This window comes from Perognathus longimembris, chromosome 20 (assembly GCF_023159225.1).
Source record: "Perognathus longimembris pacificus isolate PPM17 chromosome 20, ASM2315922v1, whole genome shotgun sequence".
NCBI classification, from domain to species: Eukaryota; Metazoa; Chordata; class Mammalia; order Rodentia; family Heteromyidae; genus Perognathus; species Perognathus longimembris.
The window spans coordinates 6,932,766-6,946,624 of record NC_063180.1 but is presented as its reverse complement, the minus strand read 5'-3'; the positions used below and the strand labels follow the sequence as shown (position 1 = coordinate 6,946,624).

The window sequence follows — 13,859 nt, the reverse complement described above, 5'->3', positions numbered from 1 at the left end:
CTTATTTACATATATTTTCATTTATATAAGCATATACACTTAATACCTAGCTGTAATGGAGATTATTATATTATTCAAAATTAGCTTACTTTGGTATTAGTATTTTTTTTCTGCTTTAGAAAATCTTTAATATACCAAAAGGCCTGCTTTAGTGACATGCTAGTCCCATCAGAAAGTAACCTGCAACCCCCACCCCTTGTCAGTAACAGTGTTCAGGTTGACCAGCCAGCTCATACTTTTGAACCCACGTGTGGACAAGTCCATGTGTGTCTTTTAAACCCCACCACTGGGCTCTCCTAATGGTGAATAATGGGCATGTATCTATCACTTCCTGCAGAAGGGTAGACAGGAAGCTGTTGGTGCTAATGGAGGACTGAGAACCCCACAAAACCAGCTTCTCCAGAATGGCATCTCACCCCTATTGTAAAGGAGATCCTCATTTGAAAACCCAACTATTTGTTTCCATTTTGTCCCCCAGTAACCAGGATGGTTTTTCTCCTTCAGGGAAACAAACAAACAACCAACCACACAGGTCCACCCACCCATATATAACATTTTTTTTGTTTTTACATTTAAATATAAAAAATGCCACTCTGTTTTGTGTTATAAATGGAGGACCATGCAATTGAGGACTTCTTTCAAAGTAGAGATGTCTTTCATTTTCAAGTCTGAGCTTTGTGTTCATGGAAGGGCATGTGGCCCCCCAGCAGGATACTTACCACAGCAACAGAAGAAGGCATTCCCCTTCAGCCCCAGCCGCCTCCCCCACTTGCCTAGCTTCCTTTTATGATACATGGAAAAACTGAGGAGTACCACTTGCTCCAATTACTACTGTCACTGTATAAGAAATCACCTCAAAACTGCATGACATAAATAAAGCAACCATTTGCTATGCTCAGGGACTCTCTTATTGGGGGATTTATATAGAAAGAACTTGCATCTGCTTTTCTATGTCAGCTTAACTAGAAGACTTTAAAGGCCAGAGGTTGTAATTACTTGAAAGTGTTAAATCATGTGGGCATTACTTGAAACCTCACAGTGTGGAATACCTAAGTAAGACCTCTCTATGTACCCTGAACTTCTTCATAGTACAGTAACTGATTTCTAAGAGGGAAAATTCTTATCTGAGCTGGCTCTAGAGTCATGTAATGTTATTGTCACCAGATTCAGCTTGGTAAGGTTATTAGATTCTCACTCAGAGTCCAGAAAAAGTAAGTAGTCTGTCCCTTGATTAAAAAGTATCAAGAGGGAGTGGTGCTGTGACTCAAGTGGTAGAGCACTAGCCTTGAGCTGAAGAACCTAGGGACAGTGCCCAGGCCCAGAGTTCAAGCCCCATGACTGACAAAAAATAAAAATAAAAAATAAAATAAAAAATATCAATGCTCTGGAATATCATGATAGATCAAAAAAACTGCCATGGATTTATTGAGAAAATGAAGTTTGCCAATGTACCCTACTGGTGGGAGGCACAATCTTGCCCTGAATTTGGCACATGAATATGCCCATGTTCTATCTTCATTTTATCTAGTAATTTTTTCCCAAAACCATCCCTTGCTTCTTTTACTTGATCTTTGTGTTGTTTGAATTGTTTATGTGGGTGTGCCCTGCTTTATAAAACATATAAATGGACAAACATATAGGCAATACACACTATATACATATATAATAAATATATGACATATACATATGTAATAAATATAATACATGTACATATATGGCACAAATATAGTACATGTAATAAATACATATATATACATGTGAGTAACGTGTATATTATGTATATAATGTAATGTGTATATTATACAATTATTGTTTTGTGTATATATACAGACATGCATATAATTTTATATGGAAAAGTTAAAGGATATTCAAATTTTATAACTTATTCAATACATTATTTAATGTAAAACTCAGAGAAGCTTTATAAATTTCAGTATTAAAGAAAGGAGAAAAGTTTACTAATTGAGAATATTTTTCAGGGCTGGGGATATAGCCTAGTGGCAAGAGTGCCTGCCTCGGATACATGAGGCCCTAGGTTCGATTCCCCAGCACCACATATACAGAAAACGGCCAGAAGTCGCGCTGTGGCTCAAGTGGCGGAGTGCTAGCCTTGAGCGGGAAGAAGCCAGGGACAGTGCTCAGGCCCTGAGTCCAAGGCCCAGGACTGGCCAAAAAAAAAAAAGAGAGAATATTTTTTACTTTTCATTTTTTAGAAATAAGTTTGTCTAAAAAGTAATAAAATTTTAAAACTCTTCATTCTGTTATCTCTATTTACCCAGTATGAATATAGCTAATAATAGTATTTCAGTTGGTAGTGAAAGATTTCACAGATTTTTCTTTCTTGATAGAGAACAAAGTATATATTTTAATCAGATCAGAGCTTGGGTTTATGAACAGTTTTGTTGGTGGTGCCTTTATTTTTTCATCTGTTAAAGTATTCGTTAACCAAGTCAGTAGTACAAGTACAATTAAAAAGACTGGGTAACAGGTTGATGGAGATTGAAATGGGAAACTAAAGGAATACACGGTGATGTGTTTAATTACATGAAATGTTTACTTGGAGTCACTCATTTTCATTTCAGAAAGGATCAAGTTATAAATCAAATTGGTGCTAAAAAATAAAAGCCTATTTGATGTATTCAGTGACTACTTCCAGACCTCTTTTACATTAAATAACTGCAAAGGGAATACCCAAAACTATCAGTTCTGAACTTTGCCATAAACAAATCAAAGAAAATACAAAAGGAAACAACATATGAACCAGGGGTGGTGGTATACAGCTGTAATCAGTCTCAGCATTCAGAAGGCTGAGAGGATTAGATTAGGTATCTCTTAATCTAATCAATTTGACAATCAAGATTAATTATTGCAAGTGTATCCCTTGTCAACTTGAAAACCAAATATATGTCCTTAAACCATATTTAATCTGCAAATAAAGACAAAAACAAGGTCATAATTCTGTCTGACATGATGTAACTATCCTGAGTTATAACTGAAAATATACTTAATATACGTGTGTATGTGTGTGTGTGTGTGTGCGCGCGCCGAAAGTGGTGCTGTGGCTCAAGAGGTAGAGTGTGAGCCTTGAGCAAAAAGAAGCCAGGGACAGTGCAGACCCTGAGTCCATGCCCCAGGCCTGGCAACAAAAACAAAACAAAACAAACAAAAATGAACTCATATCCGTGAAAGTAAAAAGACAAGTTACATACACTTCTAAGATACAGTGGCACAGAGTAAACATTTCCATTTCAAAAGGGAGACATGGGGTACAGAAGGAGGGATGAGACCAAATGAAACCCAGCTTGCATACTTTTAATCTTGTAGATCCATACCAGCCATCTGGGGCACATGGCAGTGAGAGGTGAGCATCCCAGGGCTTGTACAGGCCCCCATCCTATAGACCTGCCATTTGTAGTCCTTGCAGCCTACCTTTTAGATTGGCTCAGTTCACTGCTTGCTGTTTGCCTTGTCAGATGTTGTATGTTCCTGATCTCACCTCCCTGGGATCTCCACTGTCTCTTTAACCTTACTCTCATCACATCTCACATTGCTCTCTCAAGGGCTTCCTGCAAGGAACCAGACCTTGCTACACATTGCCTATCCTCTCACGCTTTGCTCTGAAATCTGAGTGGAAGACTCCATTGTTGTGCCAAGTCGCAAAACCACCACCAAGAAGACCACCGAGACCCAGACATTCCGAAATGCAAAAGCAAGGCAAGGCTTTATTTAAGCGAGCTGCAACTCGGGCCTCGTCCTACCCACCGACACAGTGGAGGCTAGGAGGGAGGCTCGAGCTGTGATTACACAGGGCTTATAAAGGCAAAGAACAAAGTAACAACAATCAGGTGTTCAAGCAAGCAAGATTAGGATACAGGTACAAATCTGATTGGCTCAGGGTTCGATTCTAAAATGGGGTTCACGTGGTAAAATGGGGCCTGACTTCAAAGTCTGGCACTTCATTTCCCCCTTTTTCTTTTTGGTACCTTGGGAGCCAATCATGGCTCCATTCTGTCCATTTCAATGGCTTGCATGTCTAGGGGATGATACAGAGATAAGGCTTGGGCCAATAGGGCCCAAAGTAGTAACCAAAGGGCCTGTCACCATTTCTCACAAGTACAGTCTCTGTACCTCTGTTTTGCATGCCTCTAGTTTATCCTGCCTCATCTTCCCAAAAACAACTCTGGTCCCTCGGTTTTAAGGGGGGGGGAGGCTGATGGGTGAAGATCATCCATCTTCTGTAACTTCTTCAGGCTGACTCAGGGGCGTTGACCTTACCTAGCCAGGAACATATAACCTTATCTACTTTACCAAGGGACTGCAGGATTACTGCAAACTGAAAATTAACTTTCAGCTATACAGACTTACCATTTGCTATACGTATAGTGTTTAGTATCCAAATGTAAGCAACAAAATAATACATAAATTTCTCAGCTGTGCTCTTAAGGGTCAGTTGGCTATACCTGTATTCCTGAGCAAGCCCAAAACTACCTAAAATAAGGGGGTCACCTCCCTTTGGAGTGAGCTGCCAAAATAACATTAACGTTAGCCTGGGTAGCAAGGAAAGAAGGCAAAAAGAAAATTATAACAATATTCAGTCTAACTTTCTTTTCTTTTTCTTTTTTTTTTTTTTTTTGCCAGTCCTGGGCCTTGGACTCCGGGCCTGAGCACTGTCCCTGGCTTCTTCCCGCTCATGGCTAGCACTCCGCCACTTGAGCCACAGCGCCGCTTCTGGCCGTTTTCTGTATATGTGGTGCTGGGGAATCGAACCTAGGGCCTCATGTATCCGAGGCAGGCACTCTTGCCACTAGGCTATATCCCCAGCCCTAACTTTCTTTTCTTGAGGCGAAGGCGAAGTGGCTAAGTTGGGTGCGTGGAAACTTCCCATCCACCATGGTAGTCGTCGTCCAGGGCAAAAGGTTCAGCTGGCCTGGCGTGGGAGCAATGGACCCAAGTGGTGATGCCATCTACCTTAAGGGCTGTGGGAGTAGTCAGTAGCACCACGTAGGGTCCCTTCCATCGTTGTTCTAAGGATTTGGGGTTATGCCTCCGGACGAACACCCAATCCCCTGGTCTGAATAAATGGGGGGTAGGGACAGAAGTGGAATCATATAATGCCTGAAGTTGGGGCCACATTTTCTTGTGCACGAGCTGCAAATAATCAAGTTTACACAAAAATTCAGTATCATCGAAATCAGCAAGCAATTCAGTCTGAAGGCTAGGGATAATGGGCGGGGGGTACCCGTACATTATTTCAAAAGGAGTAAAGCCAAGCTGATAGGGAGAATTTCTTATTCTAAGCAGAACAAAGGGAAGGAGTGACACCCAGTCTGCTCCAGTCTCTAATGCCAATTTAGTTAAGGTCTCTTTTAGAGTCCGATTCATTCTCTCTACCTGTCCTGAACTCTGGGGTCTATAAGCACAATGCAATTTCCAATCCGTCCCCAGTGCAGCGGCTATTCCCTGACTTATTTTTATCACAGATGACTGGAAAGTTCCTGCCCAGGAGACAGACATGGGCATTGGAAAGGCATGCTTATGAGCTATTCTTCTAGACTTCCCGGCTTTGATTAACTTTTTTTTTTTTTTTTTTGGCCAGTCCTGGGGCTTGGACTCAGGACCTGAGCACTGTCCCTGGCTTCTTTTTGCTCAAGGCTATCACTCTGCCACTTGAGCCACAGCGCCACTTCTGGCCATTTTCTGTATATGTGGTGCTGGGGAATCGAACCCAGGGCCTCATGTATATGAGGCAGGCACTCTTGCCACTAGGCCATATCCCCAGCCCGTTGATTAACTTTTGAAATGCCAAACAGGAGTGACTCTAGGATCTGACACCATCTCTGCCATCCAAGCAGCGGCTTACTGCCTCTGGATGCTCCATCACTTTTGTCCCAGAAGGAGTGACTTTTCACTGGACTTGGACTCAGGGCCTGAGCGCTGTCCCTCAGCTCTCCAGCTCAAGACTAGCACCCTACCACTTTTGAGCTCCACACCACTCTGTTCCCAGCACTCTGCTGGCTGAGTGAGTCTCTCACAGGGACCTTTCTCTGCCCAGGCTGGCTTCGAACCGCAGATTTCAAATCAGTGAGTCTTACAAGAGGCCACTTTACTCCAATTAGAAGCAACAAGGTAGTCCACACAGAAGTTTTTAAGCATGCTCTCTTACCTGAAACTTATTAAGGGTCAGTATTAGATCTTGACAAACTTGTAGGAATCACCTGTGCTTCTCTGTGGGCCTGCTGGAAACGGTTACAAAAAACCTACAAAGAAGCTGGAATGGCAATTAAACATTTTGGTAGCCATAATTCTCCTTTTCTCACTTTGCAATAATTATTTAGGACAATTTTACTTCCAAATTTCTTATCTAGAAATGTATTCTTGATTTCCAAAGCCTTTTTAACACTAACAACATTTTAGCTTTTATCTGAATCAGAAAAACTGAAGCTCACAGGCATTCTGAAACCAGGTGCTGCCCTTTGCCTATGGGCTACTTGTTTCAAAAGAGCCTCTTTTTTTTTTTTCTTCAGTCCCAGTTACTGCATGGCATGAAGACCTTTGAATTTTTCCTTAATGTAAGAATTACAATAAGAAATATCCATTCAGCTTTCCAACATATTAGTGACAAACATTGGCCCATTTTGCCTTTTCTTCCTACATACATAGAGTTAATGAGAGTTTACTTCTATCCCCATTAGTTTAATATATATATATCCTTTTAAATCCAAATTTCTGACACTTAGCTCTGATTTTTTTTTAATTTTAATTAAAGAACCCTGAGAAAAGCTTTTTTAACTCTAGTTCCTCTTTAAAACAATGCAATAATACCTTTAAAGCATTTGGTAATGCCCAAACTTGATGACTATTTGAATTTAAACTTAAACTTAGTTTTGCATCATACCGCAGTCTTGAAAATGTTCACACTCACACATGCACACACACATACATTTTCAAAAGATCTTACAGCGCGCAGAATAAGCATCGGCCGTACATTTTAAGACAAAAACCTTTAACAAATGATTTTAGCATTCTCCAGCCTCATTTTCCAGGGTTTGATAGTTTTAGTAAAACATTTTTAGTCTTAGTAAAACATTTTAGCGCACCAAACAATTTTCTGCTTAAGAAGGCTGGGTGGGTGTCCCCCTAGAGTTCTTTTTTGCGGACACTCTCACTGATTGACTGATTGTGGGCTGTCACCTGTACATCTTTCCAGTGAGCTAAAGTCAAGTCCAGGGGAGTGGAAGGAACGTTCCCCATCATCCGTTTGTCAGTCAGGCACAGCACAAGAAACACACAAAAATAATTACAGGTACAAAGACCAGACAACACTTACAGACAGACTTAGGGAGCTGCGGCTTACAGGTTCAACTGCGTCTCTCCTGCCCCTGTGAGGGGGCAGACCACACAGTCTTGAGGCTCTCTCTCTCGTTCCTGTGTAGGAGTGGACCAGACAACCCCAAATATAGAGTGGACTGGACGGGCACCCATTAGAAGGGCCTCCCGGTCCAGTCCTTCAGGTTCAGGGTGGTAGTGGGAAGCCTGAGCCCCCTGTGGAGGGCATGAGGCGTTCCCCAAGTCCTCCAGGACTGCCCATACGAGCGTGTCCACTCCGGCTGGTCCTTCACTACCTACAAGTTCAGATTCAGGCGGCTGGCCAAAACAGAAAACAAAACTACAAATCACACAGACACAGAGAATGAACAGCGCTATTTTCTTACCTTCGGAGTCGGGGGTCCCTGGGGCCATCCCAGACGAGCCCCCAAGTGTTCTGCCAAGTCGCGAAACCACCACCAAGAAGACCACCGAGACCCAGACATTCCGAAATGCAAAAGCAAGGCAAGGCTTTATTTAAGCGAGCTGCAACTCGGGCCTCGTCCTACCCACCGACACAGTGGAGGCTAGGAGGGAGGCTCGAGCTGTGATTACACAGGGCTTATAAAGGCAAAGAACAAAGTAACAACAATCAGGTGTTCAAGCAAGCAACATTAGGATACAGGTACAAATCTGATTGGCTCAGGGTTCGATTCTAAAATGGGGTTCACGTGGTAAAATGGGGCCTGACTTCAAAGTCTGGTACTTCATCCATGACCTCAAAAGCCTTGCATTCTGCATGCCTGCAAAACCAGTATCATATGGACAGTTAAAGGATCTACAGTAAGCTTGTGCAATAACCAAGTCCTTTTGGATTAGGCTGCAGTGGTCTGTGGGTGCCTGGTGAAACCATGGAAACACTTGCCCAGATAGCCTTTTGTGAACAGTGTGCCCCGATAGCACTCTCTTCTCAAGGGAAAGTCTTTCACATGCATGGTTTTACACTTTTATTGTACAGTGGGTAATTGGCTTCCTTGATTTCTGAGGTATATTCAAAGCAATGTTCCTATTGTCCTGGTACAAAAAATAATGATCTTCTTCTTAATGCTGTGGATCTCTTTTATCAGCCACATCCCTTTTTCCCAGAAATTTAAATGCTCTCTTTTGTGACCTGACTTCAACATTTTTCACATCTTTTCTGCTCTATTTTCTGCTTGCATTTGTCACTATAAACCTAGCTAAAAACAACTAGCTATTGTAATTATGCCAGTTTTGGCATGAAATTTTCCCGCTCAAATGCACCAGTTCCTGACATTTAACTTTGGCCTATCTTATGCATGGTCTAAGGGGATAGTTAAAATGTAGACTCAATTTTTCCCCCTGGTCCTGGGGCTTGAACTCTGGACCTGGGCACTTTCCCTGAGCTTCTTTTGCTCAAGGATAGTGCTCTACCACTTGAGCCACAGTGCCACTTCTGGCTTTTTTTGTGTATGTGGTACAGAGGAATCTAACCCCGGGCTTCATACATGCAAGGCAAGCACTCTACCACTGATCCACATTCCCAGCCCCTGGGTACTGCCCTTTTACTCAAGAGTGCTAACTCTACCACTTGAGCCACCGCATCACTTCCAGAGTTTCTGTTTATGTGATACTGTGGAATCACTTGAACCCAGGCCTTCATGCAGGCTCGGTAAGTACCACTAAGCCACATTCCCAGCCCTAGACTGGATTTTTTGTTTTGTTTGTTTGCCACAGTGTAATATGAATAACTCCTAATCCAATTCCCATCCTTAGCCCTCATTCCCATCTGAATCATCATAAACCTGGTCTTTACCACCTGCATTTTTTTTGTTTGTTTTTTGTTTTTGTATGTGGTGCTGAGGAATTGAGCCCAGGGTTTCATGTATACGAGGCGAGCACTTTACCACTAGGCCATATTCCCATCCCACTACCTGCATTTTTGTTTGCCTTCTGATCTTCTGCCTGTCTATCAGAATCACCAAGTTATGCCTGTATGATTCCAAGACTTCCCTAGCCTGAATCTCCAAATTTTTCCAATATCTTCTACAAAACATATCCAAAAGCTTCTGAGCCACATGATCAAGTAGTCATAGCAACAACCCCAATTCTGTTACCAATTTTCTTGTTAGTTTTTCATCACTGACAAAAATCTGACAGAAACAACTTAAAGGAGGGAAGGTTTCTTTGGGCTTAATGTTTCAGAGTTTTCAATCCATAATGGGCTGAATGGCTCTGTTGCTTCTGTCTTTTGGTGAGGCAAAAACATCATGGTTGTTACCTCATGTCAAGCAGAAACAATGAAACAGGAAGGGACAGGACAGTAAATAGTCCCAAGGACATAATTTCACCTACAAGGTGAAATTTCCACCACTTACATTTCCACCACCTCTTAAAATAGAACCACCAACCAGAGACCAAACTTTTAACACATGCACCTGTGGGGGACATTTATGTTCAAACCATAACTTGCCCATGTTCACTGTCTCTTGCTATATGATAATTTTCACTGTCTTTGGATTCTACCAGAGAGAAGGCTAGCATTTGATGTGACCATTTGACCTTGCACTTTAAGAACCAGTCTATTGTATAATTAACATCAGAGAGGCGACAAAGTAAGGAATGAGCAACTTATTTTTATCATTTTTTCAGTTGGACCTTTTTCCCCCCAATACTGGGGCTTGAACTCAGGACTTGTGCTTGCAAGGCAGGAACTCAACCACTTCAGTCAAACTCCCAGTCCTCAGCTGGATTTTTAAATTGCCCTCTTAGCTTTCTTTTGGCTGAATCATAGATTCTCAAGATTCTGTGTTTTTAAGCTAAGATGTTTCTTTTTTTTGTTTTGTTTTTTTGGCCAGTCCTGGGGCCTGGACTCAGGGCCTGAGAACTGTCCCAGGCTTCTTTTTGCTCAAGGCTAGCACTCTGCCACTTGAGCCACAGTGCCACTTCTGGCCATTTTCTGTATATGTGGTCTGGGGAATTGAACCCAGGGCCTCATGTATAAGAGGCAAGCACTCTTGCCACTAGGCCATATCCCCAGCTCGATTCTGTGTTTTTAAAATTGAACTTTTCTCATAAAGTGTTTCATAAATATTATCAGTGAATGGCAACATAAAGAGCCAGTTGGCTAATCAAATTCTAGGCAATCTTCCCTCTCTCCCTCCCTCCGTCCCTCCTTCCTTTTTTTTTTTTTTTTTTTTTTGCTGGTGCTTGCTTGAACTTGAACTCAGGCTTTGTGCTTTTGCTTGAATTTTCTATTCACAGCTGAGCTCTACCACTTGAGCCATGCCTCCAGGACTGGACCTTTATTTTAAAAAGGCAGAACTGGCCAGAAAGTAAAGGAAAATGGGCTATCAAGAAAATGTTTTCTTTTCTTTTTTTTTCCATTTAAAACTTGGCTGTTTCTTGTTTTATTTACTTATTTTGTTAAATTTTATTTTAAGATAATGTACAGAGGTTACAGTCAGGTAATAAGTACTTTTTAAACATTGTCAGCCCCTTCCTCCTCCTCTCCCAGTTTTTTCCATCATGTCTACCCTACCCCCTGGGTTGTATAGTTCAATTCCAACATATTATCTAGTGGGTTTCACTGTTTATCCCACTGTTTCTGTGCTTTGCATTTCCCTCCCCAAATCAGACAAACATGTACAAGATAAAGGGTATAGAAAAATTTTTAAAAGGCAACAGACACAGAAGGGAGTAAACCAAAGAAAAAATGAAGAAGAAAAAAGAATAGCAAGCAGTACAATTTAAAAAAAAAAAAAAAACACCTCTCACTTTCTTTTCTTGGCATTCATTTTGATAATCATCATTTTATATGATATGCACATAGCTATTGAGCCCTTGTAATCCTCTCCTTTGTTCTCACTATGTGAATGCTTATAGACTGCTGGTTAATTAATTATGGCCCCGTTCTGGTCAATAAGAAATGATGGGAAACTCTTGAACATTGTCATATATGGAATTGATAATATAATTTGCCAAAGTCCAAGACAAATAGCACGGAAATAGAAAATAGAAGGAAAGATACTTTGTGCTTTATTATGTCACATTTGCTAAAATTGCTAGTTCTGGAATTCGTTCTTTTCATATTATAAAGAATATGTGTCCTTAATGTTAGAAGCTTGTAGTTGGAAGCTATCAAAATATTATAGTCAATGAGGGGAAAACTGGTAGTAATAGTTTGCCTTTCATAGTCTAGGTGAGGGCTCTACCATGTGAACTCTTGACACTGCTTTTTCTGGTATTGTACTCAACAGTCTTTCTGCATTCACCTCCTGAGGCACCATGTCCTCCAACATTCTTATCACTTACTGTATCTACCTACATTGTTAGCATTAATAAGTAGTTTTAAATCTTAATCATTGTATTTTATTTTTTATGGTTTACTACTCATGATATGTCATTATATTTTCCCATTTTCATTTACTTTGATGAATGTATTTGTTGTTTCTCTATATTTTCCTTTTTAGGATAATATCCAGTTATGTCTTTTTTTGGGACAATTTAGTAGTTAAGAAATTTGTGAAAATTATAGGTACTGCTACTAAAACATGGAGATAATAAATGATGTCTACATTGTGGGTGTGAAGTTACATGAGATAGCATTCAAAAGTTCCATAAGTACTTTTGTTTTTTTCCCCCAGAGCTAAGAATGGAACTCAGAGCCTAGCACTTGCCAAACAAGTGCTCTTCCACTGAGCTAAACCCCCACCCCCCCATAAATACTTTAGTAACAAAAATATTAGCTCTCGTTCAGGTTTGCTGCAGATTATTTTAAAAAGATTTTTAGTTTCCCTTTCTGTGGCATTGTTTTACAGAAAATTATATTTTAAATTGTATTTAGTCATATATGTCCAAATACAAGTAAAAGGCATATGGGGTGATATGGATGTATACAGAAGTTAAAATGACAACAGTATGAAATAACCAAAATACCATATGATACTATGATAGTTGGAGGTATTTTCAGTCGACAGTTTTTTGGTTTTGTTTTTTGTTTTTTATAGCTCCACATGTATTAGGTAGTTTCTAGCCAGTTTGCTTTTAAAAATACTACATCAGTGCCAGGCACTGATGGGTCACACCTGAAATCCAAGCCTCTCTCAAAGCTCAGATCAAAGGCTCCCGATTCAAAGCTAGCCCAGAGAGAAAAGTCCAAGAAGTTCCATTCCCAAAATTACTAGCAAAACCCAGGCTGGAGGTATGTGGTTCAAGGAATAAGAGTACCAACAGAGCAAGCAGGTCAAGTGAGTGTAGCAAGCCTGAGTTCAAACCCCCATAGTAGTAAAGCAAATAAAAAACAAAGATTCAGTCACATGTGAAATCTTTACTCTCAGCTAAGTCATTTGTCTAAAATTGCAATTACACTTTTAATAAAAGAGGGCAAAAAAAATCAAGCACATTAAAAACATACCTAAAGTGTGCGGCTCAAAATTGATTCTATTTTTCTTCTAGAAGCATGATCAGGGACAAGTTCTGTTGGATATAGTCTTCAAGCATCTTGATTTGACTGAACGAGACTATTTTGGATTGCAGTTGGCTGATGATTCAACAGATAATCCAGTAAGTATAAGCTGTTGCATTTTATTTTGCTTTCACTTTAGTTTTTCTGTGTGTCCATTATATAAATTTCTTCCTGGTGTATAATGTTCATGATTTAAGAATAGTTAAGGGGCTGGGGATATGGCCTAGTGGCAAGAGTGCCTGCCTCATATACATGAGGCCCTGGGTTCGATTCCCCAGCACCACATATACAGAAAATGGCCAGAAGTGGCGCTGTGGCTCAAGTGGCAGAATGCTAGCCTTGAGCAAAAAGAAGCCAGGGACAGTGCTCAGGCCCTGAGTCCAAGCCCCAGGACTGGCAAAAAAAAAAAAAAAGAATAGTTAAAAATTATATTTGAAGGGCTGGGGATATAGCCTAGTGGCAAGAGTGCCTGCCTCGGATACACGAGGCCCTAGGTTCGATTCCCCAGCACCACATATACAGAAAACGGCCAGAAGCGGCGCTGTGGCTCAAGTGGCAGAGTGCTAGCCTTGAGCGGGAAGAAGCCAGGGACAGTGCTTAGGCCCTGAGTCCAAGGCCCAGGACTGCCCCCCCCCCCCCAAAAAAAAATTATATTTGAAGAACTAGAAGTTTGATGTCTTAATCCAAAGTTACTGATTTAAGGTCAGTCCCTAGATCTAGTACTAGTTTAATTAATTATTAGGCTCAGGAAACTGAAAAGTAAGTCTTATTCATGTCTCTGAATCTAAAGAGAGAAAATTTCAGGAAGTTCTAGCCTGACTACATTCTAGATTTTTACTTATTCTTTAGATTCACAATCATAGTTCTTTTGATTGAGAACTTCAGATCATAGAAATAGATAATATGTAATGAATAATAGATATGTTTGACAATTTAACATTACAACATGCTCTAAAGAAATATACTATGTTTACCCAACTTATATAACTGTATTCTCTCTGTATATCACTTTTATAATAACAGCTTAAAATTAAAAAAGACAAAGATATGTACCATGGCTAAGCATTGG

General features: G+C 40.6%; 1 protein-coding gene across 2 annotated transcripts in view; it reads left to right on the top strand.

The window, feature by feature from the left end:
- The window catches only part of Ptpn4 (protein tyrosine phosphatase non-receptor type 4), a 108,713-nt gene that overhangs the window by 3,201 nt on the left and 91,653 nt on the right, over positions 1-13,859 (top strand). For both annotated transcript variants that reach the window (XM_048330068.1, XM_048330070.1), the window contains exon 2: positions 12,781-12,888. In XM_048330068.1, coding sequence (XP_048186025.1) covers positions 12,781-12,888 — 108 coding nt within the window. The remainder of the gene's footprint in view (positions 1-12,780; positions 12,889-13,859) is intronic.